Genomic DNA, 20,913 nt, shown 5'->3' with positions numbered 1-20,913 from the left:
ACTTAACGCTTTATACATGCCGAATTTGACTTAACCCTTCCATTGTAAGAAGTTTAAATCTAAACAAACACAAGACACAAACAATAAATATCTAAACACGAACAGACCAATTATACTGAGTTATATCTTTAAATTACTATGAAGTTATCAGATGAATATTTACATTATTTTATTAATCAATGACATCACAACTTCATAAAAATGAAACGTAACAACATTATATTTTGAAGTTTTAAGTCAAAATGGACCTAAACAAGATACAAAAGGGGGGAACTTCGAGGGGGGGGGGGGGAGCTGTTATATTTGAATGAAATAAAGGAGGATGACAATGAACAAAGAAGAAGGGTATAGACTTTTCAAAAAATATGATTGAGTTTGGAGAGGTACTTAAGCAGATGGAGGTAATCTTTAATCCATGTTCACATGAAATTGAACAATGGGAAGGTTTTATGAAATAAGAAATGTTCACACCAGTATTTCAATATTCACTGCTACAACCGATAAGAAATCATTTTTGATCAATGTAGATATTAAATCTTATTTCTTTAAAAGAGGTATTTGTTCTATGATTGGATTGGTTTAAGTATTATTAAATCTTTAACACTAATCATGTTGTTTTCACTGGTTTCACGGTATCAGACGGCAATTCTTTTTCTTCTACCATGTATCAGATCACTTAGTATGTACATAAATTCTCGTGACAAACGTGGAGATATCACAAGTGCAATGCAAAGAAAATCTAGTTTTAAAAGTTCAATATCGCAGTTCATGAGGAATAACATGTATCATACCTCACGCAAGCTAGCACCGGCTTTCCGAAACACCGAGAATACGAGAATACTGGAATCATTAAATCTAATGAAATAATTCATAAATATTTTTTCTAGATAAAGGAGTATGACAAAGAAGAATTGCAGAGACGTCTGTGTGTGTTAGAGGTACTTAAGCAGATAATGGTAATCTTTAATCCATATTCACATGAAATTGTACAATAGGAAGGTTTTAAGAAATAAGAAATGTTCATACTGGTATTTCATAATTCACTGCTGCAACTGATTTGAAATCATATTTAATCCATGCAAATATTAAATCTTATTTCTCAAAAAGAGATATTTGTACTATAATTGGATTGGTTTAAGCATTATATAATCTTTAGCACTAATAATGTTGTTACCACTGGTTTTAAGGTACCAGATAGTCAGGAAGCAATTCTTTTATATTACGTCTGCCATGTATAAGTTACAAAGTACGTATAGAAAGAAATTCTGGTAACAAACGTGGAGATATCACAAGTGCAATGCAAAGAAAAACTAGTTTAAAAAGTTCTAAATCGCAGTTCATTAGGAATAATTGAAATAATGTATCACATCTCACGCAACCTAGCACTGGCGTTTCTAAACACCGAGAATACTGTAATCAATAAATCCAATGAACTTGAAAAATATAGCGACAATAATTTCGGAGATAAAATTTCACAGCTACCATGCAGCATTTTATTACCGTTTCTTTTTATATTTTCATTTTTACCATTTCAACAGTATTGTTGTGCAAGTGTGTGAATATAAAATCTCTTTGTAATTCTAGTAAGAGCTAGATTCAAATTACACATTAAATATGTTTGCTTTTTATCATTCCATAGAAGGGAGAGAATGTGTCAAAAAGTGACAAGAACAGAAAACTCGTCTTTCCTCAAGTTAAAGAGTCTGATGATTTAATGAAAAATACAGGTAAGTAAACAGACCATACTAAAAACAGAATTGTGCGATTGGAATGAAGTTCATATTTTTAATAAGCAAATATACGTAAAATGTCATATAATTGGCATCAATACAAGCTCAGTTCGCTTGGAAATGTTCTCCACTTTTTGTTTCTTTAAGAACATGCAATATTGATCTGAAAAAAGGGCTAATTTTAATCATGTCAACTCAAAAAATTGTGTTGACATGAAATTAAATAGTAAGAGTTACTTTTTGAATGAAGTGTTTTAAATTATATTATCAAAATAAGACAACATAGGGGGATACGACATAACTTCTCAAGTGATATATACGAAACCCAGATCATAATTATTTCCTTCAGACGGAGTAACAAAAACCAAACCTTAATTTAACCTTGTATTCTGCGTCTGCAACAGTATACCTAAAAGCGCATACAAAATTGTTGCACGAATGCAGCAATAGATAGAGAACAAACGCCAATTTCAAATGGATCCATCAATGTTGTATCGAACAATACGAAAGAAGTAATGACTTATAGTGTAGGAAACGAGGACCGGTTAGTAGGACCCTACCAGTCTTTGTCTAGGAACAGTAAGTTTTATATACCAAAATGTTCACAAGGGTTCGTAGAATACGAAACGATATTTCATTTTAACCCAAATGGTCGGATAATCAAGAAATCCAAGATGGCGTCCAAGATGGCCGCCAAAATTCGCAAAAACATTAATTATCATTATTTGGCAATTTTTTAAAAGAATTTCTAAGTCACTTTTGTCTTTACATATAATTATGATAGAAAACACATGTTTACTGTAAATAAATTGGTTTTTGATCACTTTTATGGGAGAAATATAAAATATTTGAAAGAATATCATGGAAAATGTATTAAAAATGACCTAAAAATTAAATTTGATATAAATTTTCATTTCCATGACAACACATTTCAATTTTTATTTCCATATTATACTTTTGTGCAAAAATTCAACTTCAACTCTTATCATTTATGTCAATTTTAATGTTTATGGATACTTCTCCTATGGATGTATTATGATTTTAAACGGATGGGGTATAATTAAATTCAGCTAAAATTTACATCTCTAAAATTGCGCCTATTTCTGATAATTTATTTTCCATTTTTTTGTATTTGTTGTGTTGTTGACTAACTTGTTTTCTCTGAAATACATATAATAGAAAGTGTGATGTTAGCAAATATTGAAATTTTTATCAGTTTTCATGGTTACCATGGTAACATTTTATAAAAAGATAACATTTTATAGAAATATAAATCTTACGTTATAGAAATAAAACCTTAAACGCATTTAAGCAACTTTTTACAAACTTTGAATGATTCATAATCACCACATTTTTCAAATGACCATAGGTGTAATAATAAATTAATGGTCTTCTCTTGACACCTCACGATTTGTAATAATAGGCCTAGATCTACTGCAGATTACATTGGATGATGCTGTAAAAGGTTACATAACATTGTCATAAATCCAAGTAGTTATTATTATTAATGTTGTTTTATCATTATTATATGTATATACCGAAATAAATTGAAGGCTATGTTTAAGATTAAGGACAGTCTCGTATGAATATTAAACAAGTGTCATAGTACTCGGATATGCTTAAATTTGCTACTTGAATATGTTCAAAACCAAGATAATGTGTGTCTACACTCAGATTGTTTATAATTATACAACGTTCTTTCAGAGTATGAGTACTATGACCTAAAAGTTTCATTTTTATGTATTCAGACATCATTGCTCCAGTCTGCTATTAGTTGAAAGCAGAAAAGAAACTTTTTGATTAAAGGGCAAGAAATTGGCCTTAAATATCTATAACGTTATATTTTTTAATCTTTAAAAGTTCTCCATACACATGCAAATCTGGTACTCCCAAAATATTTAAGCACAATCCGATATCCAGCAGGTCGATTTCTTTCATTTTATAAGAACCACATAATAATATGGAGCAACAGTACAATCAAATAAATGTAATTTAGTTTTGATATCTAACTTGATTCAAATGACTATAAAAGGTTCTGATAAGCTCTTCAAGCATGGTCAGACAAAATCACAACTCTTGCTTCTAAAGTACCAGTATGTGCGAATTTAACACCCGATCAATCTAAACACACCCATACTAAACGGTGGCTCTTTTGGTAATGTGTTAAATGCTATCAAAACATTGCTGGAGAAGGTAAACACAGTTTCTAAAAATATCTGTTGTTTAAATAATTGTTTTAGAGCATGTAACACGCTTATCACCTGAAGAAATGAAGGTTATGAATATAAAATTATGAGATATATTAAAGTAAGAAAAGGTAAATCAGTAAATTCAAATGTGATGGAGCCACCGATATGGTGTTTGCGCAATCAGAAATGTGATGGTGCCAACCCAACCATTCAGTAAGAATAGGTTTGTGCAATTATGCCAATTGATGTTCATGGTTAAATTAAAAAAAGAATCTTCAAATTGTTTGAGATAGTATCTGCTATATTCGTATATCTGTAAAAAGTATAAAATGTGCCATTTTCAATTACTTCTTCATCACTAATTGGACTTTCAAGAGAAAAAACTAATGTTATTTTTAATGATTTCCTATGTGTAGAATTCTTTATTTGCAAAAATGCGTCTTTAATCTAAATAATTAATATTTGTCTTTTGGAACTTGGTTATTCAATGTGTTTTCTTATATTGGTTTTCGCCGGTCTGGTACGTCAACCATTCATCCTTTTGTTCAATGTTTACAGTAACTTTTACATCGTGTTGAATTGCTTTGGCAAAATTATGCCACACTTAAAACATTTTATGAACATGATGAAAGTAATTTATATTAACTAATGTAACTTTGTCTCCTTGTAAAGGAAAACATGTGAGTTGATTTTTGACAAAAACTCTTGCAACTTCATGTTTGGGTATTTCGTATCGATATTGCATCCAAAATGATGAGAAAAATGTTCTGTATGGTATAGCAGTTTTCGATTTTTAAAAAACAAACGAGCATATTCTTTTAAAGTCGGATATTTTTAGAAAATATGTTAATCTTTTTCAGCGTTTATGGCTATCATATAAATAAATCACCAACATGTGAAAGAGCCAATGTTTAGTAGGGGTAGGGATGTAACATATTTTGATTTAACTTGTAAGCTGACTGATAAAGAGTACAATATCGTCTGCAAACAAAATGAGGTACACTGGATGCATATTAGTGAAGTTTATTTAAAACACAAAATTATATGAAAAATACTTCTCCTTGCACCTGAACTATCTTACTACAATCATGCAAAATATCTTAGTACAATCATGGCAGTTTTACTCAATATTTATGATGAAGCAAAACATCAGTGACATGTCTTACGGTTGTAGTTAAAAATGGCGTCGTAGGCTTTTAGCTAATAGCTTGGTTCTCCCCAACAAAATATTTGTTAATCACCTTTGTCAGAATAATCATACGGTCTATCTGTTTGTTTGTTTGTTTCATTTTACGCCTTTTCCCAACAGTATTTCAGTCATATAGGCGGGTAGTTTCCTAACCATCGTTCCTGGAGAGTTACACCAGTACTAGACTTCCTTCCTCCGTGCAAAACTACCAAAGAATTTCCCGAGGATCGAACCCACGCCAGAAAGGTTATTGGTTTAGAAGTCATCGACTCTAACCCCTCAACCACGGAGGCGGTCACGGTTTATCTGTAGATATATATATTAACATAGAGTTAATCTATCCCTACAGCGATACCCTGAGGTGTATCATATTTCAATGAATAGTTATTTTTTAACCATGGTTTCTGTGCGTATTAACTGTGTATACATGTAAATGTCAAATTGTTAAGCTAGCAAATATGCGAGTTTTGGGAGAAATTAACATCAGTTTAGGGAACGCACACTTGTAGTGTGTAGCATTTATTTTTATTTATATTTATTTATATTTATTTAATTTTCTCCTTTTTTTGTTTTGAAGGGAGTTTTGTTGATCTGTTGAAGTTGGTTTAATTTAATTGTTGTGATCTTAATCGATCAGGGTTCATTAGTTTGGGAAATGTCTTGAAGTTTACACTTCTATGCTCCCTGAGCAAGCATCAGACTATTAAGAAATTAAACAGCAGTTTTGAAAAGATACAAATTAACAACAGAGGGTTTCAGAAGTAAATTTAGAGAGAGTAAACCGGATCAAGGGGAGACTGTTAACCAATTTATGGCTCGCTCAGATAATGGACAGAAATGTCCGATGCTGATATACAGTAGTTAAATTGAAAGATCTTATTATTAGAGTGCAATTATTTGAGAGCAATTTGTCAACATTTGTTCAATAGAGCTAGCTCTTTTTGTCAAGGAACGCATGCCAAAGGAAAGTTTAAATGTTATCTTATTAGCGAAACAATACTTAGAGGCTCATGGCGGTACAATAACAAATAGTAAAAGCTCAAAAGTTGCCACTATTTCAAATAAATCATCAATACGCTTAAATCAAGGTAATCTATCGAAACCAGTACAGCACGATCATAGAGAAAACAGAAAAAAATACATGCTTCATATGTAATAGAGAAGGTCGTGTGGCCAAAGAGTGTCGAAATCGAACTAAGAAAAGATATGGGGCTGCTGCAATGGCTTTTGGCGAGCAAAATAGAAATTACTATAAACCAAATCGGGATTATTCACCAAGGAACTGGCGTTGTAGGCTTAGAGAAAATAGACTTGATGGTAGATCAGATGAAGGTATCGGGGTTATGTATGTCAATTTCTCCAACAAGTTCTTATGATGGTTGTATTGAAGAGAGGAACTTGAATTAGCAAGTGATAATTCTGTGCCTGTCATAACAAGTAGCTGTACAATTGAATCGTTAGAAGGTGAACGTCAATTGGATCTGAAACTAGAATATGTTGGTAATCAAGAAGTGAAAATTCTAAGAAACACTGGTTGCGAGTTAGCAGTAGTTAAAAAGAAGTTGGTTAGAAGAACATCAAATGCTGAATAATAATTGTGTCGTGATAGCAATAGATGGTCGGGCCAGGTTGGTACCCATGGCAAAAAAAAAGACATTGATACACCTTATTATAAGGGTGAAATAGAAGTCAGCCATTTCTGACTTGGTCCTGGGCAATAATCAGCGTGTACTTGATAAGCCAAATTAGAAGTGGGTTAGCCGAGAAGAAACAAACATAGCTGCTGTTGTTTCTACAGCACATGCATAAAAAGAAAAGAAAGCAATGAAACCTCTAAAAGAAATTACGGTAGATGTTTTAAGAAAGATCAATTAAATGACTATACGTTACCGCGTTTGTGGCAGTATGCTAGAAAAGATAAGATCATGAAAACAAAAAGAAAGTGGTAACAAATTTAGATAAGTAGAAAAAGATGTGTTGTATAGAATATTTGAGACGGTGAAAGGTGATTTGAAGTCCAAAATAAGACAAATAATTATTCCTAGTAAATATCATGAAAATAGTTATGTCTTTAGCTCAGAAGTCTAAAGTTGGTGGGCATTTCTCTGTTATTTGTCAGAAGACGGTGCGCAGGGGTCGACTTCAGAAAACTCCTGAAGGTGAAATGCCTATTATTGACACTCCTTTTCAGAGAATAGCATTTGATTTGAAAGGGTCAATTTGGCCTGTATCGGAATAGGGAAATAGTTACATATTAATTGAAGTTGATTATGCTACTCGTACCAGAGAAGTACCAGAGACACGTTATACGTATGAGTACGTCCTTGATTTGAGAAATAGGTTAGAACAAACGTGCAAAATAGCTGGAGAGAATCTCAGCAACATACAAGAAGAGAAGTACAAACATTATTATGGTAAGAAAACACGACTAAGAAGTCTTAAGAAAGGAGACAAAGTTTTATTCATCCTGCCTTCAGCACACAATAAACTAATGTTACAATGGAGAGGTACATTTGTTGTAAGTAAAGCAAGTTTGACTAGAAAGTAAAAGTAGGTGATATAATTAGGTTGTACCACATAAATCTTCTGATGGAATACTAAGAGCGAGAAAATGGGATTTGTGTGAGTGTAGCTGAAATAGAAGTCGAATTTATAATAGGGGGGTGGTTGATGATGAAAATCTTTTTAGAACTAGTAGATACACGGGGTGAAGAGGCGTACAAGGATGTTATTGTTAATAAATCAATTATCATTTGAACAAAAATCAGAAGTAAATACCTTGCTTCAAGAATTTTAGAATAATTTACTGACGTTCCTGAAACTACAGATATTGAATTTCATAAGATAGATTTGACCAACGGTTTTTGGCAAATACCTATTGAAGCAAAATCAAGATATCTAACAGCATTGTCTACAACAGAATGTAATTTTCAATTCAGAAAGAGGCCATTTGAAATGGTCAATTCTGGTGCAACATTTAATAGAATGATGCGAAAGTTGTTTTACGGGGTGAATGATACTGATAACTATGTAAAAGATGTGCTTGGTCATATTTTAACATAGGAGCGACATATAAAAATGTTGAGACAGTTGTTCGGAGGAATACGAGAAGCAAAGATCACAGTTAAACCGTCTAAATGTGTGATTGGATTTGAAAGTATACCATTTACCGGTCATGTTGATGGCAAAGGTCAAATGCAAATGGAAGATGACAAATTGAGTAAAATTAGAAACGCTATGCGACCAAAGTCAAAGAAGCAACTGAGATCATTTCTTGGTTTAGCTGGATATTACAGAAAATTCATTGCCTCATTTGCAGAAATTGCTGCACCATTGACAGATCTTACGAAGAAAGTACAGCCAAAAAATTCATATGGAAACCAGAACATGAAAAGGCCTTTACGATATTAAAGAAACTATTGGCACGATCATCAATACTAGTCGTTTGTTTTGCAATGTGATGCTTCAGACACTGGAGTTGAGCCTGCACTTTTCAACACTTTGATGATGGTCTGCTTCAAATAGCTTACGCGAGTAAGAAATTGCTAAATAGAGAAAGAAACTACTCGGTTGTCGAAAGGGAATGTCTTGCAATGGTTTTTGGAAAAATGAAATTCAACAAATATTTGTATGGAAAGAGAATTTGTGCTGCATACGAACCATCCTCCCTTAACATTTATTCAAAAGTGTCAAGTTTAAAGTGGTCGCATAATGAGATGGACATTATCTCTACAGAACTATAAGTTTAGAATAGTAGCTGTGAAAGGAAAGGACACCTTGTTTATAGAATACCTAAATAGACTCGATACCTGAAAAGAGACATTAATTCGATCCGATTATTCATATTGTTTGCAAACATTGGAGTGCGTGCTTGGGCTTTCACAATAATCATACGGTTTATCTGTATATATAGATATATATACATATATTTTTTTTTTACAACGAGTTAATATATCCCTACAACGATACACTGAGGTGAATCATATTTCAATGCATGGTTATTTTTAAAACCTGGTTGCTGTGTGTATAAACTGTGTATACATGTAAATGTCAAGTTGTTAAGCTAGCCTATCCCCCTTCTAACCCAATGAAAGATTCTCTTAATCCAAATTTCGAATAAAGAATAGAAATATATTTAATTTAAAATCATGTCACTGTTTTGATGAAGATTTGCGATAAATATGATATCACTACTTCGTATAGAACTTCTGTTTCAAAAATCATTGGAACTGTAATAATACTTTGTTAGATTATCGAATATAAAAACTTATGAAGAATTAATATGAGTCAGTCAGTATATCTATTTAAGATTTGTAAAGAAAATCTGCATCAAATGAATGTACATACTGATTCACAGGAAACCGAAAATGCAGCTTTATAAGTGAATTAGTGTGAACACTTATATGATAAACATGTATTATCATATTTTGTTCTTGATCATTTTAATATCTGCTATATAAATACACGAATATGTAGTATCGGACCATGAATCTCACACTTGTCAACAATTTGCAATCTCCTCTCAAATTTTTCAAATTCTGATATTTTAAATCTAATTAGATTAGAGTTTACATGTACAAAAATACTTGTAATTTTCATTTTACATTTATTTCGCCTCTGCCTGTTTGACACACCTTTGGGCGACGTTGCTAGATCTACAGGATATTATTGTTGCTTTGTTCTGTAAACGAATGTATTGCTTGTTTTCAAGAAATAGCTTTATTGTCGGAATTGTTTTCAGGAGAATCAATGGAGATGAATCAGAAGTCAGCTGCGTTTAAAAACAAGGTACTATTTAAGTTATTTACCAATCTGACTTATTAAAATGGTACGTTTTGCCATGATACTATTTAAAACGTCCCGGTCTTGAATGATATTGTTATCTAGCTGGGGAAAAAAATAACCGGTCAAGTGTCAATCCTTTTGATACTTACCACCTTGCCAACATCCAATAGTATATTCAAAGGAAGTACATATGTAAAGCACCAATTGTGTTACATCATGTTATTCTGGGGTAATGAAATTTCAATTTTAACATTCTGCAGTTTCAATTTAAATTTCTAATAAAAAAAGTTGTCTTAAGATACTTTAAACAGAGGACTTTTTAAGCGCTTTTTATCATTGAATTGTAAGTCAATCTATTATAAATATCATTTTACGTTTTATGGCGTACCGCTTTAAGTGATCACAAATTACTGTTTTTTTCCGAATGGCATTACTTTTCACGTTTATTAAAGTTTAAGAATCTGAATAGGAAAAAAATATTGCCCCTTATATTTCGCATTCACGACTTCTTATTAAGGAGTCCAATGCTTTAATAATGCCACTTACAAGCTTTCGTACACCTTTTATTAGTATCAAAGGGGGATACTCCCTCGTCCGTCGTCATGCGTCAACAATCGTCTTTTTCTCTGAAACTGCTGGGCAGATTTACCTAAAATTTGGTCTGTAGCATCCTTGTGACAGTCACACTTAAATTTGCTCATGACATTTCATGTTTTGCATGTGACATTTTATGTTTTCATTCAAAAAAGTTAAAAAGAAAATGTCCGGTCAAAATATATCCTGCTCTAGTGGTCATTTATTCTGCATTTATTCTACATAGTCTCATAGGAACACACTTGCAACAAACATATTTTTAACAAAGCCTTTCCAAAATATTAGGGCAAAATATTTTAATTTATATAGTGAATAATGTAATGATGGGTTAGATGAGTGATCTGTGGCCATCTTAGTGGCTCCATTGTTTATTATGAAGAAAAAAAATCTAAAACAATCAGTGTTGTGAAAGTATATTACTAGAGGGGCAAGTAAAAGTTAAGCTGAACTTGCCGAAAGAGCTGGACTTGCCTTTCAGCAAGTTCTTTTGAAAAAAAATTTCCAACACTGAAAAGCAGTTGTTTCTGGTGAGCGACTGAGGGCCATCATGGCCCACCTGTATAAAGATAAATTATTATAACTAATTGCAACAAGCGAGGTTTTACGCACGCGTATAAATGGTCAGCTGTGCACACGTCTTTAGAGCCGAACAAAATGCTTCCTACACGAATGTCCGTTTAGATCTGCGTAGTTTTTGAAATGAAAGGGGAAGTGTTACGACAAAAAAAATCTATTACGTCCGTACTAGTAGTACTCGTTTTGTACTGAGGCAGAACAGGTAATTGTACGCTTCAGTCCATGTCGTAATGTGCCAGAAATTCGACACCGTGTGTCTTATTTATATAATAATAATAGTGTTGCTCGTAATAATTATCATAATTCCTTTACAAGATACAAGATACAAGATACAAGAAAATTTATTTTACGTCGGATACATATAAACAGAAAACATTAGCTCATGAGCTATTTTCCGACAAACAATAGTATATGAACTAAACAAGAGTAAAGCAACTAAAAAGAAAATATAAGCATAAGCACAATTAAGTACATAGAAGTAAGATATTAAAGCAACTAAAAAATTATACATAAGCACATCTAAATACATGGATTTAAGTTATTTTAGCACCATGCATGCTTAAAAGTTACAATAATTACAAGCAAGATAAAACAAATAACTGATAATATAAATAATGTACATTCCTGTAAAAGAGTTATATATTAGTTAAAGACAGACATGTATAAAAATAAGCATAAGCACATCTAAGAATATGAAATTAAGAAAATAAAAATTTAAGATAAGTTAAAAACTACAAAAGTTACAAGAAAAAGAGTACAAAAATAAGATATACATATACACCTATGTACATACCTGTAAAAGAAATATAATAGATATATATATATAAAAAAAAAGACATACATAAGTAAAAAAAAAAACATAAAACAAAACAATGAAATTACAAGGACTATCACATAATGCAAATAAAAAGTAACATTAAACATTTATTGGTATAATATTTGCAACATCTAAAGACTATACATAAAAGCACATATAAAAACATGTTAATCACATACAAACACATGTTAGACACACATGTGTTTAACAAGAGGCTACAAGCGGCACATTGAACACTTACATTTTGGGCCTGTCCAGGTGCCAACCAGCCTCCCAAATTCTTTGAAGTTTTTTACTCTTCTGATGTCACTGGGGAGGCTGTTCCACACCCGGGTAGCCTCAAAACGAAAGGAGTTCTGTCCATACCTGGTGGTTCGAACTGTAGGCACTTCTAGAATATGATCATACCTGCAATTGTAAACAGAGGTCTTAAATTTGGCTAAGTTTTGAATATATTTAGGTGATATATTGTGTAAGCACTTGAAAGTCTCGATTGCAATTGTTTTTAACCTGCTTAGATGGAGTGTGGGTAATTTAACCTTATTAAGGAGACTTTCATATGATGATGTAAAATCATTGAAAACAATGCGTAAGGCCCTGTACTGGAGTTTTTCAAGTTTGTCTGTGTTGGCTTTACTACAGAAATGCCACACTATGGGACAGTAATTGAAATTGGACCTGATAAAAGATTTGAATATGATAAGCCTGGTAGGTACAGAGAGGAATTTACTTAATCTTTGCAGGACATTTAACTGTTTTGCGGCTTTTTGGCAAATGGCTGATACCTGGGCATCAAAATTTAATTGATAGTCAATATCTACTCCTAGTAATTTGACCTGTTCATCACATGGGATAGTGCTGCCGCTTATATCAAATGACTTAATTTCAGTATGTGACTTGACCCCCACTGAGATAGCTTGAAACTTTTCAGGTTTGCCTGCATTTGATTACATTTAAACCAATCTATGAGGATATTACTTTCATCCTCAAGGGTAGATTTGACAACTGTAGCATTTTTATGCCAGAAGGACAAAGTGTTATCATCAGCATAATTATAAAGGGTGGATTTTTCTATGAAGTAAAATATATCATTAATGAAAATGTTGAAGACAGGGGCCCTAATATTGATCCTTGAGGGACACCCTTAATAATATTATCCCACTGGCTGATATAATCCCCTAGTTTAACCCTTTGTTTCCGCTTTTGGAGATAACTGCTCATAAGTTTACAAGCGTTATCAGACAGACCATATGCCTTAAGTTTAAGGATAATTAAATCATGTGGAAGGCAGTCGAATGCCTTTGATAAATCCATTAGTATTGCTCCGATGAACATGTTTTCATCAAGGGCCTTTTTCCAGTCTTCCACTAGCCTTAGTAGCGTAGTCTGACAGCCATATGATTTACGGAAGGCTGCCAGATAAGGGTGGAAAATTTCCTCAAAGTAACCCGAGAGTTGGTCATGGATAACCCTTTCATATAATTTGGACATGGTGGGTAGAATACTTACTGGCCTATAATTTTTTTCTATATAGGGGTCATCTTTTTTAAAAATTGGGGTTACTTGGGCAAGTTTTAGATTTTCTGGGAGCTGACCTTGACTTAACATAGTATTACATAAATCTCTAATGGGACGGGCCAGGGAGGGTTTGCCTGCAATTATGACCTTTGGTGGAATTTGATCAACTCCAGAACCTTTTTTTGGATTTAACCTTTTTATGGACTTAGATATAGTTTGAATGTAAATTGTGATTGTGGGCAGTTGTTATTTATTTTATCTATGCTTGGGTGTATAAAGGTGTCTTGTTCATTTTCTTCTATACCAATGTTTTTGCAATGTTGACATAGAAAGAGTTAAGTGTGTTGGCAACTGTGGCTTGGTCAGATAAGAGTTCCCCATCTGACTTCTTCAGTATTATTGGGTTGTCTGTTTTATTAGTAGGTTTTTGTGATAAGAAGGGCTTGATGGTAGGCCAGAAATCTTTTGATTTTGGCCCGCCACCACACCTTTCGTGAAAATATGTAGTGATTGAGTCCCTTTTAACCTTTGTTTTCATATTTCTCATTTTCTTGTATTTTAACCAGTTTTCATTACTTTTGTGTTTGAGAAAGGTGTTTTTTGCCTGACGTGTACTAAAGATGACCTTTCTGTAATTTGAGTTCATATAAGGAGGATGGTTACGTCTGGGTTTTTTTACTTTCACAGGGGCATGATCATCAACGACCTGTTTAAGGAGCATCTCATGGGCCCAGTAGACGTCATCAATGATTAATTAATTATTTCCCGATTAAACGATATATAAACTCTTAACAAGCAAATGAGCAACGATAAAATATCAAATTTTAGCACGAGTACAGATATTTCATGCTAGTTTTTAAATAACCTATATGACTTTATCCGGAGTGAGATTAAAAAAAGGATTGGAGCACCACACTAAATATCGTATTTCGGTACATAACGGACAAGACGCTTGAATTATTAAATGCTTTTTCACCTTACGGAATGATCTTTAAAATGTCAACTACATCTTTACACGCCGATTTATGTACGATAATGAATGAAAAATGTATGAATCGGCTAATTACGATATTTGTGCATTTTTGTGATCATGATTTCTGCAAGCGTCTAGAGGTACTGCCCAAATCCTGTATTGAGTTAAATCCATTATCCGGAGGCTTATGGGAGGCAACTCTTCGTGACCATGCTGTATTTTACGCCATTAACTACATTTGTTCTACGTCATTAAGAAAGCACGTGGACACTTTATCTCTGCATTGGCTTTTGTTGAAGCAGGTCACGTTTTTAGAGCTCTTACAAAAACTTATATGCCGCGACAGAGGAGACCATAACAGAGAAGGATCAGCGCTGTAGTTGATCACGTGACCAAAATCGTACAATGGGCTCATAAAATGGCGGCTTAAACGCTCGGTAAAAGCAGAGAATTTGGGGTTAGCATGACGTAAAACTAGGCCACACGGAACCCCTGTATATATATCACGTACTGTTCTAATTAAGTTGCAGGCATGTTTTATAACATATACGTTTATAAACCATGGGCCTCATTAGATCCGTGTGATTATCACGCCACATATGTTGTCTTGAATTGTATCTAAATCAATTCAAATTTTAACAAAAAAGTTAATAATTTTTTTTCGTTGTCATTTTTTAATACTTTAACAAATGAAAGATACGTACCCTGATCTTTGATTTGAATAAAATAGATTTTATTACAAACGGTGGTCTTTTGTTAACAAATATGTTGTGTTGATATATTTTTTGTATCCACTTATCTGATAATTAGAATAAGATAGTTCAGGGATCTATACATGCCTGTTTGAAAGAAATATGTGTGTATATTTCGTCAAAAGCAAATGCTAGATACCTTCTCTGACCTTTGATTTGAATTAAATAGATTTTATTACAAACGGTGGTCTTTTGTTGATAAATATGTCGTGTTGAAATTTTTTGTATCCACTCATCTGATATTCAGAATTAGATAGGTCAGTGATCTATATATACCTGTTTGAGAGAAATATGTGTGTATATTTCGTCAAAAGCAAATGCTAGATACCTACTCTGACCTTTGATTTGAATTAAATAGATTTTATTATAAACGGTGGTCTTTTGTTGATGAATATGTCGTGTTGAAATTTTTTGTATCCCCTAATCTGATAATCAGAATTAGATAGGTCAGTGATCTATATATACCTGTTTGAAAGAAATATGTGTGTATATTTCCTCAAAAGCAAATGACACGAGCTCAAAATCATTAATTAACCGTTAACGCCCTAGATAAAAGCATACTTCTTTTATTCCAGAACAATCTATTCTATGATATCACTCTTTTGAGAATTGTTTTAAAGTTTCAAAGTTTTATTAAAAACATTCATAAGATTAAGCTTAGCTAAATCATACGATAAACTACGAATTAACTTACATTGTAGTCATATTTTATTACTTATATTGCAGAACTTGACGAATGCAGAACTGTCAGGTAGGCATTTTCAGCAGTGAATTCAAATTGGATAAATGATCTTTACGAGAATTACATAAATTAATTTGCACTCGAAAAAAAAATATTTGCATGAATTGTGTTTTATGTGTAACGTTTTGACATGTTTAATGAATATATATATACAAACACGCACATATATATATAGACTTAAGATAATTTATTAAATTAATTTTCCAGTTATACAGCAACAAAAGGATCCTTTGCGACGGGGAGGTCGTCTGTCGTCAAATAAAGACAAAACAGTTGACGATACTCCGCCTCCCTCATACAAAGAAATGGTGAGACATTTTACTGTACAAAAAAGAACACTGTATATGTATTTAGATTACTGTTGCATTTTTAAAATCTGTAAATGGCATGATACCCCGGAAATAGCAGTGAAACAACAATATTATATGACAAAATGCAGACTCATTTTATTTAGTCTGTCCATGAGAGATATTTTAAAAGTGCAACATCTTTCACGACCACTTGCACCGTTTTAAATGGTATACAATCTTCAGCTGGAATAAATGATTCCGTAGGAACAGGAAAATATAACAACACAGAAGAGATGTACGGGGCAACTTTTTACAGCTGCCACATGACACTTGACACCGGCGTATACTGTATTTGTTTTGTATGTGGTAATATTTATATAGAATAGATGAAGAAATATGTTGGTTTTTCAAATGTGCAGGTTGGATATACGGAATATTGTGTCCGGATTGTAATGATTTCAATACGAAAACATCATTACATAATTGTGTTAATATAAAGTACACATAGACCATTTATTATTTGATGTTCAAGCTTCTCACTATTTTAATAACATATGATAATTCACAATTGTAAAAAAAACTTGGAAAGTACCTAACACGGATAAGTAGAGACAATCAAGCACGACATAATTATATGTCTTCAAGAAATGGGGAGTTTACTGGCATGTTGCTTACAAAGCATGTCTTAGACAGACGCTTCATGTTAAAGATTAATGCCGAGGGGAAAATGGGGTTAAACCTGATTCCGTTGTAACGTTAACGTTTTTGATGTCAAAAAGTTACTTGATGAAGATGCACGAAATATAGTACATGAGGTACATGAAAAATCTTAATCATTAATTAGCGTTTTCGATGTATTCTCTCAAGTACATTGGTTTCATTTTGTTTGTTCACCTGTGATCAAAGCTAATCGATATAAGATAAATTGGAATGTAATGAAATCGAACAAATATGTCAAAAGAAATCCTGGTCGGTTGAAAGAAACCTAGATATACTACTGAGGAAGGCTATGAGGTTGTAAGTCTGGAATATTTCCCTGCTGAAGCTTGCCAAACTAAAAACCCAAAAAGCAAAGTGTTGCTTATTTCCAAAATGGGGAATTGTACAAGACCATAAAATACTGTATACTTCTGTGAAAAATCAAATAATAACATAATCAAGACGATATTCCGTGTAGGTTTCTGTGTCAAGATTTGTGTTTAAGAAAATCTCCTTGCTTTCCATACATGTGTCCGTCGACTTCTTATTGTTTCCTTTATTCGATAGATGTGTAGGATGATTCTTAATTCAAAATTTTTAAAATTTCATGTTAAAAGATGAATTCTGCTTAAGCCTGTACTAGGAAGCGTGAACGGTAGTTTGCACAGTACCGTCCATAAATAGACTCAATCAAACAGTGCATGCAACAATTTCAATTTTGCCGTTTTGGACTTTCTGTAGGGATTCTTATTTTCTATATTATTTGTATGGTGTCTCCATCAAATACTAGAGTACATAACGTGCAGCCTTGGCAGACACTGGATAGACCGATGTTTTATTTGTAAGAAGACAGACGGAGCATACTCTAAATTTCACAAAGAAAATATGTTTGAATATTTAAAAAATGTTCTTTCTTAAAAAACAAATGTTAAAATTGTTACTCGTATATGATTTGCCGTATGCAGTCATGTAAATCCTTATATACCGACTGTAAATTTCAAAGCGATTTGATTGTTTTCATTTGTGAAATCTATAAATGAATCTACTTATGTCAGCTTTTCTGTTTCAAGAATCAATCGTAGTATCAAAGAGCTCATTGTAGAATTCCATCGAGTATTAGATACAAAGACTTAAAGTAATAGGCAAGGTAATCCCTAAGTATGTATTTTTTTAAAAATAGGAAATATTGTATCGTGCTTATAGTGGATTTTTACAAAGAAACAACTAATATTATTAGTTATGAAGATTGTTGACAGGTTATATGACCCTATATAAACGGCTGTTTGTAAATATAACCCGAGCCGCTAGGCGAGGGTTATATTACAAACAGTCGTTTATATACGGCCATATAACCTGTCAACAATCTTTATAACGAATTTATAATACAGCAAACATCATTTTTAGAGAAAAAAGTAAGATTTCTTCATAATTCGACAACAGCCGTGTATATAGATCTATATAAACGTCATGATTATCCAATGAAAAGCGACGTTACAAACGTGCAGTATTATAAATATCCATATACTTTGTATCGAGACATATTTCGTATAAAGGATATTCAAGATCCCGGTAGAATCGGTAGAATTTCGGGTGTTGGATGTATTATAATACATAAACAGACCAGTTATAACGGCAGTGCCTCCAGATAAGACAAAATATTTCTCAGAAAAAAAATAAGAAAAGAAAAACGATTCAACAATCATTATATATTTTATATTTTATTGTGCACATTACGACTTATTTGTAAGTTTTTATCACCATTTTTATAATGCGCGGCTAACGCAATAAGATCCATTTTTGAATATTATAACTTTTTTTTTTTGATAACTTACGCGGATTGCAAGTGTAACTTGCTATCAAGTGTCATTTGCTATGTCTTAATCATTTTCTTCGCGCACTTTACAATATTTTACATTTGAATACTTTTTTTTCATCAAAAAAAATTTGTTTGGTGAACACGTAAGCGAGAAACCATGCTGTTAAATGGAATTCTTTGAAATAAGATTGGAAGTAAAAAGTTCACAAAATTGTGTACGCATTATTTATGGAATTGTAGTTAATACTGTTATAATATGATATGTATAGGCATTTGAAGAACATTAAACATTCACACTGACGCATATATGCATCGCCTGTACAATACAAAAAGCCTTGTCCAGATTATGCTTATAAAGCTTGAATTTTTATTTATTAATTAGATTCTGTTGTCAATACTGAACCAGCAGAAAGGTATTGAAGGAGTGTTCAAAGAACGTGGAGGTTAGAAAATTATGTACACATATTTCTAAACAGCTTTTAGAATTTAGTTTTAACATTTATCCTCTACTGAAACAAGTAAAAAGAGAAAAAATACCTTTGATATTAGATTTACATATTTGACTGAATTGACACTTTGCAATATTTAGTATGTACTATAGTATTTATGCTCTTTTTATTTCTTTAGGACGGGCTTATTTTTTTATTTTCTTATGGCAATACCGACAGAGTTTAATTGAAACAACTATAATGTAAATTACAAAAGAAGAAAACTGTGATAAAATGACGAACATTCTTGATAGGTTATATAGGAAACTAGGAAACTGTGTTTGACCCAAGCTGAATACCTCGAGTATCTATAATAAACGCAATAAAACAATGCCTAAATGCATATAATTGAATGTCTTACATTATTTTGAATCAGGAAGACTTGAATCAATTGAAAGAACAGTGTCACAGACAAGACAAGTTACAGATCAAACTCTCGAACTCCAACAAAATATGAACAACAGGTTGAGTAGCATTGAACACAATTTACTCGTACAAGGAGGAACACAGGTAAGGAGAAAGTGACAGAATGATTACTAGAAAAAAGCACTTGTACATTTCAATTTTAAATTTTATACATACTTTATGTAAATAAGGTATAATTTAAAGTTTGGCTGTGGCTAAAAAAAGGATTGGAGCACCACACTAAATACCGTATTCCGGTATATACCGGACAAGGCGCTTTTTTGTGATCATGATTTCTGCAAGCGTCTAGAGCCTGTATTGAGTTAAATCCATAAAGTTTTACGGTTTTTGCTTTTGTTGGGATGTAAGAACAAAATAAGTCTATTGTTATATCTTGTATATAACTGTCCTCTGTGTATGGTTAATTGAACTGGTAAAGCAAGTTTTGTAATAAAATATGTGGTATAAAAGATTTTTCATTATGATACAAATTAAAGACACTACTAAGTACAGTATTTAAATTTGTATTGTATTTTAAGATATTCTCGAACCTACGTGTACCCGATATTGCAAGTTGTGTGCATATTTTTGTTCTTGTTATTTTCGTTCATGAAATGTGTCTTAACTTTTCTTTTCAGTCGTTGCTTTTCTATAGCGGGAAGAATAAACATTATTTCCACTTTTAAATAGAGAATAACATGCTACTTACTGTCTTTTGATATCAATTTTATTAGGTGAGGCTGATATGGCTTGTCGAGCCCGTTCTGCCCATATAAGCCGAGCCTGATAAAATTAATATCAAAAGACAGTAGCATGTTTTTCTATTTTTCATGTAATACGTACATAAAAACTGTCAAAATTACAAACAATCTACTTTTAAATAGCGTATTTCGTAGAAAGGTGCATTTTTGTTCAAGAAATAATTCTTGAAAACAAATTCCTCCGCCCCTGAAACTTAGAATTTGTAAAAGGTGGCCATTTTTTCTTTCGACTCGATATTATTTCCTGTTATAAAAGATATAACATTACGTAACACGATAAGATTCTGACTTACCTTTAAACATCGATCCAAAAAACTCCTAAGAATCACATTTAAGCTTTACTGCACTTTTTGCCTTGGGTTGTCAAATTCAAAAGTTCACGATAATTTCAATGAAACAAAAGTCGAATCGGCAATCAAACACAAGCTTCACAAACATGCGTCTTAATATTTTTTTAACGAAACAGTGTTTGTTAACTTTTATTCGAAATAAAGTAAACATTTACAAGTTCTAGCCTATTTGTTATGTTTACATGTATGACGTGGACATCGATGATGTCATTTGCATTATTTAAATTATCACGTCACTT

The 20,913-nt window shown here is 32.4% G+C and overlaps 1 protein-coding gene across 1 annotated transcript; it reads left to right on the top strand.

The window, feature by feature from the left end:
* The first annotated feature begins 365 nt into the window (after window positions 1–365).
* On the top strand, window positions 366–19,683 carry LOC132739798 (uncharacterized). Its single transcript, XM_060727597.1, has 8 exons — window positions 366–401; window positions 888–938; window positions 1,640–1,727; window positions 9,850–9,896; window positions 15,850–15,874; window positions 16,073–16,173; window positions 19,053–19,113; window positions 19,535–19,683. The coding sequence occupies exons 1-8, from the start codon at window positions 366–368 to the stop codon at window positions 19,681–19,683; spliced, it is 558 nt and encodes a 185-aa protein (XP_060583580.1).
* The last annotated feature ends 1,230 nt before the right edge of the window (window positions 19,684–20,913 follow it).

The sequence above is a fragment of the Ruditapes philippinarum genome, unplaced genomic scaffold, assembly GCF_026571515.1.
Source record: "Ruditapes philippinarum isolate M1 unplaced genomic scaffold, ASM2657151v2 ctg11606_1_1_1_1, whole genome shotgun sequence".
Taxonomy (NCBI): domain Eukaryota; kingdom Metazoa; phylum Mollusca; class Bivalvia; order Venerida; family Veneridae; genus Ruditapes; species Ruditapes philippinarum.
This window is presented reverse-complemented; position numbering and strand designations above follow the sequence as displayed.